At 36.2% G+C, this 15,610-nt stretch overlaps 3 protein-coding genes across 5 annotated transcripts; 2 read left to right on the forward strand and 1 right to left on the reverse strand.

Annotated features, from left to right (window-relative positions):
• The first annotated feature begins 1,172 nt into the window (after positions 1-1,172).
• On the forward strand, positions 1,173-1,903 carry LOC7488594 (cysteine proteinase inhibitor B). The gene has a single exon (XM_002301713.4). It carries the CDS (start codon positions 1,295-1,297, stop codon positions 1,700-1,702), a length of 408 nt encoding a protein of 135 aa, XP_002301749.2. The 5' UTR covers positions 1,173-1,294; the 3' UTR covers positions 1,703-1,903.
• Positions 1,904-3,246: 1,343 nt separating this feature from the next.
• LOC7488595 (uncharacterized) lies at positions 3,247-9,071 on the reverse strand. Its single transcript, XM_002302973.3, has 5 exons — positions 8,910-9,071; positions 8,458-8,658; positions 8,025-8,249; positions 4,643-6,550; positions 3,247-4,197 (listed from the first exon to the last, which is right to left on the reverse strand). Exons 1-5 carry the CDS (start codon positions 8,950-8,952, stop codon positions 3,497-3,499), a joined length of 3,078 nt encoding a protein of 1,025 aa, XP_002303009.2. The 5' UTR covers positions 8,953-9,071; the 3' UTR covers positions 3,247-3,496.
• Positions 9,072-10,852: 1,781 nt separating this feature from the next.
• LOC7462443 (protein TIC 22-like, chloroplastic) lies at positions 10,853-15,034 on the forward strand. 3 transcript variants are annotated; one of them, XM_024595488.2, is made up of 8 exons: positions 10,853-11,474; positions 11,568-11,642; positions 12,986-13,042; positions 14,098-14,157; positions 14,249-14,329; positions 14,412-14,447; positions 14,680-14,776; positions 14,892-15,034. In XM_024595488.2, exons 1-7 carry the CDS (start codon positions 10,965-10,967, stop codon positions 14,758-14,760), a joined length of 900 nt encoding a protein of 299 aa, XP_024451256.2. In that variant the 5' UTR covers positions 10,853-10,964; the 3' UTR covers positions 14,761-14,776; positions 14,892-15,034. The 3 variants fall into 3 exon arrangements, with proteins under 3 accessions (XP_024451256.2, XP_024451255.2, XP_002301750.3); XM_024595487.2 differs by having other exon boundaries at positions 14,680-14,772; XM_002301714.4 differs by having other exon boundaries at positions 14,680-15,034.
• The last annotated feature ends 576 nt before the right edge of the window (positions 15,035-15,610 follow it).

The raw sequence follows: 15,610 nt of genomic DNA on the forward strand, positions 1-15,610 counted from the left end.
GGCTTGGCTTGGCTCGGTGGGTTGACTAGTTGATCCACTAACCTGAACCGTGGTTTGGGCCAAATCAGGTTTCCTCTCAAACCAGTTTGGTTATTAACCTAGTCAAGTTCTAGTGATCCGACTGGTCAACTTCAACTTATAAGTTGGTTGACCTGGTCGAACTCGGACAAGACTGGTAGGTTAATTTATAGGGTTGTTTTTTAATTTTTTTAAATGATGTTTTAATTTATTTATTGGCCTAGTTGGCATATATACACTAAGGGCTTATTTTCCAGTGTGATATAAATGTTACTTTTTAAATTATTTTTTATTTAAAAATTTATTTAAATAATATTTTTTTAAAAATTTATTTTTAATATTAACATATTAAAATAATAAAAAAAAAGCATGAAAAATAATAATTTAAAACTAAATAAGACTAAATTTTTTTTAGGGAATACCAAATACCACCTAAGATTGTTGGTTTTAGCCATCCCTGCTAACTGAAAATTTAGCGAGCTAGGTCACATGATTCTTGTTTTCTTTTATTTTTATTCCTGTCGTCAAAATGAACATGTATGATTTCACGCTCTGCTTTTTTGTTTTATTTTCAGAAAAGAAAACGTTACCCTCAGAAGAACATATACCAGCTGGAAACGAGTCACACAATCCACAACACAACAACGCAGCAAAGCCCTAGACGATAAGAATTAGCGCGCGCACACTCTTCCTAGTTCCTCCTCCCCCCATCCAAAACCAAAGGAGGTCGACTCGGTTCAAGAACTCATCGTGAGTTGAGATTTACGGGTCAATTTTCAAACTATAATTATTTAAAAATAAATAGAAATAACATTGTTTAAAAAAAACAAAAAAAAACCTAATTCAGACTAAAATTGTATAAACATAATTTGTAACCAACTTAACGGTGGATTTTTTTGAAATAAAACTCAATTCAAATGAAGTTTTTGTTCAACAAATTACCAGATTGACTCATGTAACCAGGTAATAACTAATAACCATGCAAAGAACAACCCACCCTTCTGTCGTTTTCCCTACTACGTCTAGCCACCTCACCTAGCTCATGCATCTTTCAATTACGCGGCACGCAGTTGGTGCATGCACACCCACTACACGTACAGCTTCTTAATTTGCGTGTCAGCCTCTGATCTCCGTCGTCCCCACAAACTCATTGCTACAAGACACCCACGCCTGCTCCCCTCCTCTCTCTCTCTCTCTCTCTCTATATATATATATATATATATATAGCTCATCTGGTCTTTTCACCATTCTCATCAAACTAACACACCAGCTAGCTATGGCAAGACTTGTGAAGTCCTCAGCACCCTTGTTTGTTTTTCTCGTTCTCTACACGCTTCTTGTGTCAGGAGTGAGTGGAAACGGCGGAGGGATGGTAGGCGGGAGAGCCAAGGTGAGTGATGTGAAGACTAACAAGGAGATTCAGGAGCTGGGAAGGTTCTCCGTGAAGGAGTTCAACAACCACAGGAGCACGTACGGGAAAGGTGGTGAGGTTGGAGAGCTGATGTTGTCTGAAGTGGTGGAGGCACAGACGCAGGTGGTTTCTGGGGTCAAGTATTATTTAAAGATTGAGGCAACCACACAGAGTGAAGAGAAGCTTATGTTTGATTCGGTGCTTGTGGTCAAGCCTTGGCTCCGATCCAAGGAGTTGCTTGCCTTTGAGCCTTCCATTGGACTGAGGGTTTAGAAAATGAGAAACTAAAACGAAGATAATCAAGATCTTGAGGTGTTCAACTGTGATAATCAACTGCAACAACATGAGTTGAAGAGATTAAGTAATCTGATCTTTTGTCTTTGTTTTACGAGTCTGTATGTAATAACCATGTTTATACATGTTAACTGTGGGTGCTCAAGAAATTTATATGAATAAATTAAATAATTATTTATAGCCTCTCTTCTTAATTTATCCATCTCTCTGTTCTTTCTTAAATAATTAGCCAAGCATCTTAATTAGGCTTAGCAGCATGCATCCTACCACTGTTGTAAAACCCGGTGAAATTCAGGCAATCGACTTTGTTTTAACCTATTTGCATCGAGTTTCAGACTCGGTTTTTTATTATGTCCAATCATGTATTTTAAAAATCTAAAAAAAAAAATTCTAGTTTTAAATTATCATTGCTCGTATTTGATTGCATTGGATTGGATGTTGCACTCAATATTATAAACTATAAAGTATATAATATATAAATGATACTTTTATATTAATTATTTTAATATGTTTTTAAACAAGAAATATTTTAAAAAATAATTTTTATCATATTTTTAAAATAAAAATAAAAAATACAGAGATTTTTACTATAAAAAAAACGAAAAAAAAAACACTCTAGAATAAACTTTATACTACGGAAATAGAGATAGTTACAATAGAAGAATATGTTCTTGTCTTACATATATTAACTTCAAAATTATTTTAAAAATTGATTTATTATATATTTTTTAATTAAATATATTTTTATCTCTAAAATAGCGATATAGTTAAATATATTTTTTAAAATTGTAATCATTGCTCATATCTGATTGAATTGAGTTGGATGTCGTACTCCTCCGAATACCTATCAAGTATTCTATTCAACTTGGATTTTTTTAGCTGCATTTGGTTGAATTGAGTTGGATGTCTTTTTACTCGAATACCTATCGGAGTATCCCATTCGACCTGGATTTTTTTTATAAAAATTTAAAGAAAAAACATTTGTTAATTATTAAGTAAAATTGAAGGTTGAATAATTATGTTTATTTGAAGCAAAATTTTTCTCAATCCTTCAAATAGGATGCAGCCGCTTTCCAAGGTCAGCATCCACTGCAATGACTTGTGCAGGCTGCTGCATTTTGGGTCTCCTCCAGTCAAGCTTGTAGCTTCATACTGCCTGTTGGAGCTCATCACATGATTATCAGAACAAAGAAACACAAGTCATGAGGAATTAAAAAGAATATTAGGGAAATTAACTGAATCAGGAACTGCCTATTGAATTATAATTATAGTCAAGAGGCAAAGAGATATGAACCAAGGAAAACATTGAACATAAAAAACACTGCTGAGTCTCGTTCTGTTTCATCCCATGATGATGACGATGAAATTGAAGACTTCAGATAAAATCACAAATCATCTGGAAAAAACCTCCTCTACAGCATCCTGCACCTAGGACGCTATCATGTCCACCAATAATTGTTAACACAGGCATGACTCCACAAGGGTCATATCGCATTGCTAGAAGGAAAAGGAACAAGGGAAAAGGAAGAAAAGAGAGAACTGCTGGTAAAACGACGCTACCGGCACTAGAACACTCTTCAATGCTAGTACTAATCTGATGAGCCATACATATGTACTTTTAAGTCCACCGAAGTTCAAAATTACACCGAGCACCATGTAGGATAATATTGTGATGGTGGTCAGAGTTCAACAAGCACAAATCTTTACTATAGCTAGTTCAGTGGGGAACCATCCCGCATGCATCAACATTCCTATATTCTATAGCCAAAGGCTCTAACTGTCCTCGTTTACAGATGAGCAGCAAACAAATTGTGCCCAGTGTGGTCTTCCCTTGACTTTTTTCTTCTCACTCTTAATATCTGCAGGGTGCCTTGCTGGAAGATTCCATGTTTTCTCTTCATCCTTGACAGGCTCACCCACAGGCTCTTGAGGAACCAGAATCGGGCTCAATGTTTTAGGTGAAGTGCCATTACTATTAGCTGCAGGGTCACCTTTGTCAACTGGGATTTCCTTAGCATCTGGAGACTTGGATTTGGTTTCCATGTTTGCCTTACCCAAAAGGATTTTCGGAGCATGTTGTGGGCTCTTCAAGGGAGGGTGTTGTTTCCCCGTGCTCCAGTTCGTGACCTTGGCCATAATCTCTTCATTCTTCTTTCTCCCCGGAGAATCATTAACAACATTAGTAATGGATGGAAACCAACCAGCTTGTACAGAAGCAGCTTTTGGCTGTTGAGGGTTCTGTGTTGTCTGGGCTTCAGATGCATCGGCTTTCTGGTTAATCCCATCTGTAGGTTCAACCAATGTCATGAAAGAAGGGGCCTCAAAAACATCTGATTTATCAGCATGTTGTGTCTCAGAAGCAGCTCTCAGCATCTTCAAGGTGGCTTTCTCTGCTTCTGATAATGCTTGGGAACCATTTGATGGCAAAGTCTCAGCATCAAGAATAGTCGGTATATCCGATTGGGTGGAAAGCACTATTTCAAGGATTAAAAATCACAAAATAGATTGAATTAATGAAAACAAGACAACTTGTTCTGTTAATGTATAAAAATAAAATACATATGCATATAACTAGTAGCATCATGGAAAGAATGGTTTGCAAACATGCTTACAACACATGTTATCAATGCTCAAGGAGCTCATCCTAATCAATTTTAACCAATAAAATGAAACAAGGTAGCAATTGTAACAAGTGTTTGTTTGGGAACTATCATTTAAAACACCTAACAAAATTAACTAATCTATGGTGATTCTATACAACACTTTATATTATGCAAATGCAAGATATTAGGGGGCTCTGGGTCCCAATTACTCCCTACATTTCACACCTACAAAAGGTAGAAAGATAGAGATGGTAGATCCAAATCCAACGTAATCTGTTATTGAGTTAACTAAAACAAAATTGAATTGCAAACGTACCTGAAACGGAACCCCAATGAGCTTCCAAACTATCAGTTTGGCTACTTGAATCAACTGAAAAGTCAGTAGCAGATGCAACAACCTGTTGTGTAACTAAGTTATTATCACCTTCAACAGGCAAAAAGTCAGATGTGTTCCCAGATGCAACTGCAAGGAAATCTCTGGCATGACTATCTGCAATAGGGGAAGGGTTTTGAAGGGAAGATGTAATCTCTGGAGGAGAAACAGGAGGCTCTCTCACCATTTTGTCTTCAGAAGACTCCCATAATACCTCAACATCTCCACGGCCATCTGATTCAGCAAATGTACTAACTTTGCCATCATGCTCTTGTAGATTGGCCATACTATTGCTTTCAGGTTCCTTTTTGCTATCTTGAAGCTCCAACACTCTACCTAAATCTATGTGTTGATGTTCTGAGAGCTTACCCCCACACACATTAATTTCATTCTCTGAGGTAAAATGGTATTCAACATTGGCAGCAGATTCAGGTGTTGCTTTTGGCTCCCTCAGGAGATTTTCCTCCCCCAATCCAGGTACAGAATCACCCTCAGTTTCAATTTTAGACACATTGCATCTTTCTATTTTACCCTCTTCATGAGCATCAGCATTGACATCTCCAAGTATGCTGTTCCTTCGATCAACTTGTTCGGCGGGAATACTAGCATGTCCAGAAGTTGGTATTCTGTTTTCTGCACAATTCTCCACTGCATTTCTTTTGTTTATGTCATTTACAGCTATTTCGGAACTTTCAATTTTATCTTTATCATGATTACCAGTATCATCTAAGTTTGTCTGCCTGACTTCAGCATCTATTGGCACTACCAGGGTGTTAGTAACAGATATGGCGTTTGTAGTGTGCTCTAGATAACTCGTCAGAGATGAAGTTTCACAATGATCACGAGGTACTTCTTCGGGAGATTGAACAGAAATGCTCTTCTCCAGGTCACCTACCACAACATCTGTTACACCAACTTCTGATTTAAGGGGCACATCATCTTCTGCTTCATCAGGCAATTCTTCAACAATAAGCTGGCTGGCCACACCTCTGGGTTCAACATTATCATCCAAAACATGCAAATCTGATGTAGAGACTTTGGTGTCCTTGATCAATGGCCTTGAATTAAAACCAGAAGGATTGTCCTTAGTGCCAGAATCCTTAACATTATTAAATACTTCAGATGAATCCACATTTATAAGTTGGGGTAATTTCCCTCCTTCATGGTCTTTAAAACCTTTAACCATGTTCTCAGCATCGGCTACCACAGGAAAGTCATGGGGAACTATAAGCACATGTACATTTTCATCCCCTTCTCCCTTATTATCATAGCTGTCTGTTGAATTGACATAATCAGTCAAGTCCATTTCTTGAACACCACCCCCCTTGGTCTGAGCAGCATCAAAAGAAGAATCAACAGGTTCATCCGATTTAACTTCAGAGGAGAGATCATTTAAAGACATTCCAGAGGCTAAAACATCTGCATGGCCTTCCTTCAATTTAAGGGATTCTGCAGTAGGCACAGGCTCTGAAGTTAAATCCTCCATCTTCTGCAACTTGGATACCATCTCAGATGCTTCCCCTGCATCAAATTTAGTTCCTTCATATCCTTTTGCATCAGACTCTGACAAATCCTTTCCAGCACCAATCTTCTTATTCTCTTGTGATGCATCTGTTTGTGTTTCAAGTTTGATGGGGATTGAGTCACATGCTGAACCTTCATTATTATGGCTATACTCAAAGCCAGATTCTTCATCTCTGCAATCTATTAAAGGTCTAGTCATGAAGCCAATGGTAGAATTTGAGTCATGATCTAGGGACTCTTGTGCTTTTCCAGACAGATTGCATACTGGAGCTTCAGTACTTTGCATTTGGATGGGGTCGGCTGAATTGCTAGGAGGTGGGCCGGTAACTGCATTATTTCATAAAGCAACAATCTTCATACATAGACAACATGCTCGCTGATATAAATTTTAACAATCCTATATCCACAAATAATCTGTCTACCCCCTTTGTTTTTGGCAGGGGGGTATAGTGAGTCCATTGTTAAGTGACTGCAGGATATCAATTAATCCACACATGGAATTACTCGTGCACATACACTCAGAATCTCATTATTTTCCTTCCTCGGAAAAGAAAGGGTAAAAGCAAGAAATCATAATTGAGTTTCACAATCGTCTAAACCCGTAGGTTTAAATAAATGTCATATGGACAGTTAATGACTGAAGCATCATATTCAAAACACACTGTAAATACAAAATTATTCACATTCAAGGAAATACAAGATGATTTGAGTTTTCCCAGAATCGTCTTGAAAATCTATGGTCAGAAGTGATGTTCAAAAAATTAAAATTTGTAAGAAATATCGATGGTGGAGTACAAGAGAAAGTTTCCAAAACGAGCCCACATCAGAAGTTATTTTAACTCAATTAAAAAAAAACAAATGGAATCCACAGATATTGTCCTGTGTCCTACATGCATGCACAAATGATTTACCTCCCCTGTGAAATGAAGCTAAAACAAGCATGTCTCACAGCACCATGTTACACGTGAAGATATAAGATTAAAATCACCCCAGAGAGTTCTTACATGCCTAAATTACACGTGAAGGTATACATATTCCATGAAAAAACACAATTTTCAGAAAGAAATATCTCCATTTGATTCCCTTCCATTATTTAATTTAATCACACCTTAACTTGTTAGTTTTCCTAGGCAAACCACTCAAATCCTGTGCTATCAGAACTCTTTACAACCAAGTTACAATATGACAACAAAAGTTGAGAGAAATTAGTTACACACAGCAAACCAGATGGAATCCAAATATATACAATCCAACTATAAAACCCCTATGGCTTCTCGTTAACCAGTCTTCCAAGTGACACATGATTGTGCCAAAAGCTAGAAACGAAGCTTGTCAAACAAGATCCACCAATGAGCTCAATGGTCATATCTAAATTTCTTGAATCCAAAAGGTGTTTGCCACAACTGAAATTTCTCAAGTACCCCACCTATCAATCCAAGATCTCAATTGAGGTTTTTGTCTTATGTCCTAATAAATAATTCTACTTACCACCATATAGCACGCTCCATGGATGCCTAGTGGCTTATTTGACCCAATCCTACCCATCACTTAAAATGACTCCATCATACTTGAGAATGCACTCAGTGATGAACTTACAGGATTATGAAATGAAGCATATTTAATAAAAAATAAAAATAGATCGAAGCATCTTTTACATGAGAGAGTCACAATAAATTACAGGACACCTCCAGACAAGCATTAAATATTGCAGCTATCCAAGTACAAACCAATCATGTTATACACTCAGATGCAGAAAAAACAGCTCAAATCAATAAATTATCTGGTCCCGTTGAAAGCTTACCATTAATCGAACCATCCTTGGATGTTTGAGCAGTGGCTTTATTGAACTCCAGGCCAATTTCCTGTTCTTTAACATCCCTAGTATGCTCTCCCGTCACCGAACTGTATCCACTTTCAGGAAATTCCGCAACAGCATCCTTAAAGACCTCGTCTTCTGATCTATTTGATATGTTCCCTACTCCGCCACTACCCTTCTCGTTACTACTTCTCTCCAAACCTTTTGGACCTTGCGCAGCCAAATTAACCAGTATTAGTTAAGAAAAAAAATGCAATGCTTCTCCCGATCAGAGACGAAGTGCGAATCTTTATTTCAATTTAACCTTGAGCAGTCTAAGGCTCCCTACAATGAAGTCAAGCATCCACAACAGTAAATCCATTCTCTTCCTAAGTTTTATGGGGAAAAAAAAACATAATTCTATAGCAAGAATTCTCACTAGGGGTTTCAGGTTCTTCATCAGAAACATTGTCATCATCAGAAAGAGCCGAGAGGGAAGTCTCCTCAGAGTCAACAACCTTGTATCCTTCAAGAGTTCCACATATCTTATTGTGTGCACGCTTGCATCTTGCACTTGGATGTGGTTTCGGAAAGGGCCACCCACATCTGTGACACACATGAACTCCATGACTCCCATGCCCTGCAAGTTTCAGCAAAAACCCACATCACCAACCATCCACAGGGACCAACCACCCCAAGACAACTTCACAAAATAAACAAAGAAAGTGAATTTCCACAAAATGTGAGTAGAAAAAACACAACCCAGAAATCCTTTTCCACAGAAAAGTTGAAGAAACCCAAAAAAAGACACAAGATTTAATACTAAAGAAAATGAAAATCCATGGAAATAAATAAAACAGAAAAGCAAGAGGGTAAAATCAAGAATGGAACCTGGTGTATGTGTATGATTCTTTCTGGGGTCTTGGCTATCCATTTTCCCAGTTGGAGAAAGAAAGTGTGAATGTGTGTAGTATAAGAAAGACAAAACAGTTGACTATAAGCGAAAGCAGATATTTTTATAAATAAGAAATAAATGTGTGTCCCTTTTATTTCTTTTAATATAAAGATATTCTCGTAACAATCTTCAATAAGCTATTCGTCATTAAAAATATATATTTATAAAAAAAAATTATTATATTTCAATACCAACGAACACACATTTATTAATAATAATAAAAAATCATTCTTGGTTTACTCCACTTAACTCAATAAAATTCAAAGCTAGTTTTTTTTTTTTAGAATAATGCACAGCAGAAAGCACTCAATCAATAATGATTCAAAAATTGACTAAGCATCATGTTTGCAGCATCACAGGGCTATGCAACAGCCAAACATGGCAACAGGCCATCTTATAAACAAGAAATTGGAATAGCCTATTCACGCACTGCCTAGAAAAAAACCTTAGCAGCAACAAGGGCTCGTGTACAAGATTGTTGAAATAATGATCATCTTTCAGCTGTCACGTCCATCTTCCTTGTTTGAGAAGTAAACATTTCAGCTATATCTGCTGCTGTGCTACATTCCTCTGGATTTCTGTCTGATACGGAGCGAGTAAATCTTGGGAATCAGTCTGAGATGCCATGCGATTGATGAACGAAACCTACAGCAGCTTAGTGAACAGGTGAAATTGTAAAGTCAGCACCTCTTATTTCCCAAACAAATTCCGGAGAAAACCACATGTCCGGCACATCCACAGTTCGATATTATGGTGGCTTTCTGGCCAAGATCCTATCTCCAGAGAAGAATTCTTTCATCTCTATATAAAAAGCATATGAAAACACAGACATGACACGACACACACTTTGGAAGTCCCAAAAAGAGTTCCAATCGCTATATCCACACACCTTTGTTATCTCCTGACTATCTTTTATTTTCATGGCTTCGCTTCTCTCTTCTTTTTCTTTAAAAACAAACTAGAACACCCCCACAAAACAATAATATGGTGAAATAATACGATGAAGGCAGTTTTCTTGAGCCAAAAATCCGAAGCTTTTGTTAAAAAACCAATTAAATCAATTAAAGTTTTGAAAAGACCGACCGGTTTGATTCGATTTCTGTTTTATAAACCTGAAACTGAAAAAACCGAACCGAAAAAAACTGGAATAAAACCGAGCCAAACCGGAAAAAACCAAGTCAAACCGGTTTTTTTCCTAAAAAACCGAGCCGAATCAAATTGAAACCGGTCAGTTTGGTTTCGATTTTTTTTTAAAAAAAATTCAGTTTAATTTTTTTTTTATAAAAATAGAAACGAAACAAAAATAATCATCCCATAAAATAATAAGACTCCCTAATTTAATGAATATGTATATTCTTTTTCATAATATTTGACATCACTTTTTTCAAGAATTTTAGGCTTCGCTTGTCCAAAAAATGATCGAATATAAAATCATAATTATTAAGCTAAATGATATTGGTTTGTGGTTAATTAATTTGGGGTCTAGTCTAATATTTTATTTTAAATTCTTTTAAATATTGATGATTAAATTTGAGTTATCGATTAAACTTGCATGAGATTTATGCGGGTTAATTTAAAATAAAATTATTTAAAATAAAATCAATATATTTTCATAATTTTATTATTGTAATTTGAAAAAGAAATTAAATTATATTTTTTAAAAATAAATTCAACTTTTGAAGTTGTATTTAGTTCATAACCACAACACAATAATATAATATAAGTATGTTTGATATTAATGTTTTTCAAGTAAAAGTATATGATGTTTTATAAAGAAAAAAAATATATTTTCAAGTTAAAACTATACAAAAAGTTTTTTTAAAAAAATTAATTTAATATTTTTAGATAAAACAAAAAAGAAACAATTTAAAAAGAAAAACGACAACCACACCTAAAACCCAGCAGCAGAACCCCCTATCTCTCTGAAATTTCTGCCTTCATAAACCCTCCCTGTTTTCCCCTCTCCTCTCTCAAATTCTCCAGAGAAAATCATGAACTTCCTCCCTAAGTCCAACGACCAACAAATTTTCCCAGCATCCAAACAATCCCCGCAAATTGACCTCCACCATGCCTTTACCACTCTCCAAGACCACTGCTCTACATTTCTCCAAAACCTCTCTCACCAATTCCCTCTCTTCAATCCCAACTTCCAAACCCACGCAAAACAATCACTCGACACTCTTATCTCACGCCTCAACCCCAACTCTCCCTTGTCCTCCAAGAACCCATTGTGGGCTCGAATTCCTCACGAGCCCGTTATTCAACCAGGCACTTCCATGTCAACTGAAACCATTGAAGAGAGATTGGCTGGCGTGCCTGTGTATGCTTTGAGTAATTCCAATGAAGAATTCGTGTTGGTTTCTGGGCTTTCAACGGGGAAGTCTCTTGGGTTGTTTTGTTTCAAACAGGAGGATGCAGAGGCACTCCTTGAGCAAATGAAGAGCATGGACCCTGGAATGAGAAAAGGCGGCTCTAAAGTTGTTCCTGTTGCGTTAAACAAGGTGGGTTTCTTCTGTTTTGTGTTTTTTTGGCCTCTTCTGTTCAATTTGTCGTTTTTTCTTCTTCTTTCCTTCTAATTCTGTGAGCTTTTGCAGGTTTTTCAGTTAAAAGTTGATGGGGTGGCCTTTAGGTTGATACCGGAACCTTCACAAGTCAAGAATGCACTTATGGTGGGTGTTCTGTAAAATTTGTTCACTTTACTTCTGCTTGGATTTTGCTTAATGAGAAGAAAGCTCTAGTATGTGCTGTAAAACTTAATTTCCAGCATTTCAGCACTTTTGCTACCATCTTGATCTTAACCTGTGGATGTTTGCATGTCTGTAAGCAACTAGAGTTAATCAGCTTTTTTTTTATGCATTCTAGGAGAAAAAAGTTTAGAAATTAGTTTACTTAATCATGTGTTGTTTCTTGTAAGCAACTAGAGTTAATCAGCTGAAGTTGAAGATCCATTTAGGTTTAACCACTTGGTATAATTGATTTATTTGAATTAATAATTTTGTTCATTAAAATATTTATTTAGTAGGAGCATGCTATAATTAGCAGAATTAGCCAGTCTGATGAACTTGAATTTGTTTATCCATAGAACACTTGGAGTAAGTGTAGTATTCCACAATTTCAAATTGGGATCATCTTTCCCAGGTGCTCACTTTAAGATGATGTACTTCCTTGTCAAATCTCAATGCATATGTTTTATATTCATGCAAGTGCATACCAAACAAAAGTATTTAATAATCCACATTATTTATGCTGATATTTTTTCCAAGGATAAAAGCATGTTATCATATGATCTTTAATTGCGGAGTGCATTTGTTTTTCATATAATATTTTGCAAGAATTTATATATTTGCATTTTTCAGTGTCTGGTGAGGAATGAAAATCGGTTAACTGATACTACTTCAATAGACAGCTTGAAAACATAGTTTATTTTGGGTAAATATTTTACCTCATGAAGATGGAGAAATATTTTACAAAGAACTATCAGCTCACTATCTCTCCTAGCATCACCACCACCACCGCACCACTGCCATTGCAGACTTCATTTCATTATCTCATCAAACCACCGCAATGTTATCAGTATTGCTACCACCACCATCTTATCACCATTATCAGTCCACTACCACTATTATCACTTTGTTATTTATATCTTTACTGTAGCCCACCTTCTCTGCTTCCACCACCATCATCTTATTACCAACATACAATCACCACCATGAGTATTATTACCCAGTTGACCATCATAACCAAATTTGAAGCATAACTTATATTCTTTTTGTCATTGCTTGCAAAAATATCTTTAAATATTATCAATGTAAATCTTTTTGTAAAATTTTCTCTCTATAAAATGTTATATGCAAAACATACAGACCTTCATTTGAACACTTCTTTTCTGTGTGTGCTATTCATGAAATCTATAATTACCAACTTACTCTTCTCTTTTAATTTTTCTTATAAATGAGGGGTCTCTGTTTGTGTAAATGTACTTATTGATTGTATTGTGCTTATTTTGTTGTAGGAAAGAGAGCGAGCTGGTTTATCTGATGATTGCTTCTCCGGGGTTCCAGTTTTCCAGGTTCCAAGGACATAACCCGTCTTCTCATAAGTGTTCTCCTTCTGATATATTGATTATTTGGATAACTATGATGCTGCATAAAAAATTTGGGATTGTGATCAAGTGAATAATTATATCGAGTAAATGATAAATGAAGCATTTATGTCCCATGAATTGTTGTTGAGGAAACTGAATCAATTTTGGGAATGAACAACTCATGCCATGCATTAACTGCATTGCATCCTTCATAGGGTAAGAATCCAGTAACTAACTTCATCCTTGTACTACTTACAACTAGTTTCTTATGGTTAGAATTAGACGAAGTAAAGTAGATTGCTCTGGGCCTGATAACTTAGTTCTGTAAATATCTGATGTTTTCATGGCAAGGTAACAGTACCAGTATATTTCCTATCTTTACTTTAAAGCTTTCTTGATTAAAATCTAGCAAGTACATGATCATATTTGCTAGCCATTTCTTTCAGTTTTCCTCAGTTGAGACTGAAGATATTGAACTAAATTAGTCGGTGAAATATACATTTGTTTGTCCACTTGCCACAGTTAGTAGGTTTCATTTTGAGATTGATGAGTCCATGGAGTAACAATAATGAATACCCGTAGAGTGTTGTGTGAGCATTCTATTGGCATTTGCATGATCACATAAATAATGGCTTTCACCTCTGGAGTTTGGTGTCCATTTGCCACAGAGGTTTTCCTCACTTTCAGACTGGGAAATGGGTCTGTTGAGGTTTGCAAAATTGAAAAATCGTAATTTGCTTGTCCTGATATTCCTCTTTACTCTTTGTGACACGATTTTTTCTTTTTTGTTCCTTTTGTTTCTATATAGTTTTTTTTATCCTAGTAGATTTGAATCTGGTCAATGCTTGGTCAAGCCTTGGAGTTGCCATGAGTTGGCTTTTGCTCTTCCTCCGCCATGGCTTGTTAGAAGATTACTTTCTTTTTTTCTCTCTCTTTTCATTGAACTTACCTTTGGTCATTGGACATAAGCCTTCTTTCATATTTCTTTCAGAGATTTCTGGACTATAAAAGTTTGAATCATTTAAATATTTTCTTTTCAGTCAAGGAGTTTGGTATTGAAAAGTCAAAACAGAAGCTATCGTCCAGTATTTTTTAGAAAGGTTAGTAAAGAAGATGACCTTATTATTATTTACTACTATTCTGGTTAATTATGTAGTGGATTCATTTTTCTTGTCCTGGTTGTTTTTCTAGGAGGATTTAGAAAAATCACTTTTAAGAGCTTCCCGTGAGCAGCATAAAGTAAATCCTGCCTTCAAGCAGGGGGATATCGAGGTATTGCTTTCTTAGCCATCTTTTATTAGCATCGTTCATTTTCTTAGCTGCTTTTACTCGTATTATCAACTTTGTTTTGTAGGTTGCTGTTTTCGAAGAGATAATTAAGTGTATGAAGGTATGTTGACTTAGCTAATAAAACAGGCATGATACTAATTTTTCATTTTCAAGCTGTGGGTGATCGTATAGAATACAAGGAACAAAGGAGCTTCAATAACAGTCTTTCTCATTTATTTGGGATGATTTCATCCACATTTCTGTCACAGCAATTCTTTTGCCTATCTTCTGGAAATATAACACGGAAGATTTTAAATTCTGAGGCTAAAATGACAAGAAATAAAATTTTGCAGGAGGGTTCTGCTACAACTTGGGATGATGTTGTCTTCATCCCTCCTGGTTTTGATGTTTCAACTACTCCTGCCAAGCAATAGGCAGCAGCAGATGTAGGTGATGGTTTTCTTGTCAGTTAACTATCTTACAGTTATACAGCCAAGCATTCAGACTATAAAATATGCGGTTTTGATCAATTTATTTTTGTTCTTCATCTTTCTTTTGTTTCCAGTTTACCCATGTTTTACAACTTGGTGCAGACTGATGTATTCTGCTGCTGTGTGTTGAATCTAATTTGGTTGAATGAGGCATTTGAACTCCAAATGTAATGAGTATTAGCAAATGAAAAAAGGGTGGATATGAAAATTCTAAGCACTAGCGGTAGCTTTCCTCTTTTGATATTCAAGTACGAGCCCCTTTTGAGTTAGTAACTCATATCTATATGGTTGCCCCCATTGAGAAGGCTGATTATAAGCTGGTATGATGGGGTGGCAGCTGAAACTTTAGATCTTAATCTCATTACACAAATGCGACACTATTGCACGCCCTCTGTCACAAGGAGCAGTGGGGAGGCTTTTTGTCAAATGGAAAACGCCATCCAAAGCCATCCCCTTTGGGCCAGGTTTTGTGCAGGTTTTGCTTTGGATTGCACCTTGATCCTTATCAAAATAAGGTAACTATGGGACATGGTCCGCTCTCCTCTATGAGATTCTAGTTATGGAATGAACCTCCAAAATCCAGCTTCCAGGGTACTTGCCATCAGACATGGGAGTTTCTCCTTGGAGGTAGAATCTTATCTTTCATCCTACCAATTCAACACAAATCTTTGCCAAGTATTTTCTTCTCTTGTGGCTGCCACATAAGAAACTCGATCACGCCATTGAATTGAATGTTTAAGGCTCAAGATTGGTCAATTTAATTCTAGAAACAAGAAAAAACTAATGTGATTAC

The sequence above is a fragment of the Populus trichocarpa genome, chromosome 2 (assembly GCF_000002775.5).
Source record: "Populus trichocarpa isolate Nisqually-1 chromosome 2, P.trichocarpa_v4.1, whole genome shotgun sequence".
Taxonomy (NCBI): Eukaryota; Viridiplantae; Streptophyta; class Magnoliopsida; order Malpighiales; family Salicaceae; genus Populus; species Populus trichocarpa.

What these genes read in the sequence shown, in the direction of transcription:
- LOC7488595 (XM_002302973.3), bottom strand. Translation starts at nt 8,952, where the DNA reads ATGGATAGCCAAGACCCCAGAAAGAATCATACACATACACCAG. An exon ending in TGAAGAACCTGAAACCCCTA is followed by an intron (nt 8,250 to 8,457) that starts GTGAGAATTCTT and finishes TGGCTGCGCAAG; the next exon opens with GTCCAAAAGGTTTGGAGAGA. An exon ending in TCATTGGGGTTCCGTTTCAG is followed by an intron (nt 4,198 to 4,642) that starts GTACGTTTGCAA and finishes TCCTTGAAATAG; the next exon opens with TGCTTTCCACCCAATCGGAT.
- LOC7488594 (XM_002301713.4), top strand. Translation starts at nt 1,295, where the DNA reads ATGGCAAGACTTGTGAAGTCCTCAGCACCCTTGTTTGTTTTTCTCGTT.
- LOC7462443 (XM_002301714.4), top strand. Translation starts at nt 10,965, where the DNA reads ATGAACTTCCTCCCTAAGTCCAACGACCAACAAATTTTCCCAGCATCC. An exon ending in AAGTCAAGAATGCACTTATG is followed by an intron (nt 11,643 to 12,985) that starts GTGGGTGTTCTG and finishes ATTTTGTTGTAG; the next exon opens with GAAAGAGAGCGAGCTGGTTT. An exon ending in GTCCAGTATTTTTTAGAAAG is followed by an intron (nt 14,158 to 14,248) that starts GTTAGTAAAGAA and finishes TTGTTTTTCTAG; the next exon opens with GAGGATTTAGAAAAATCACT.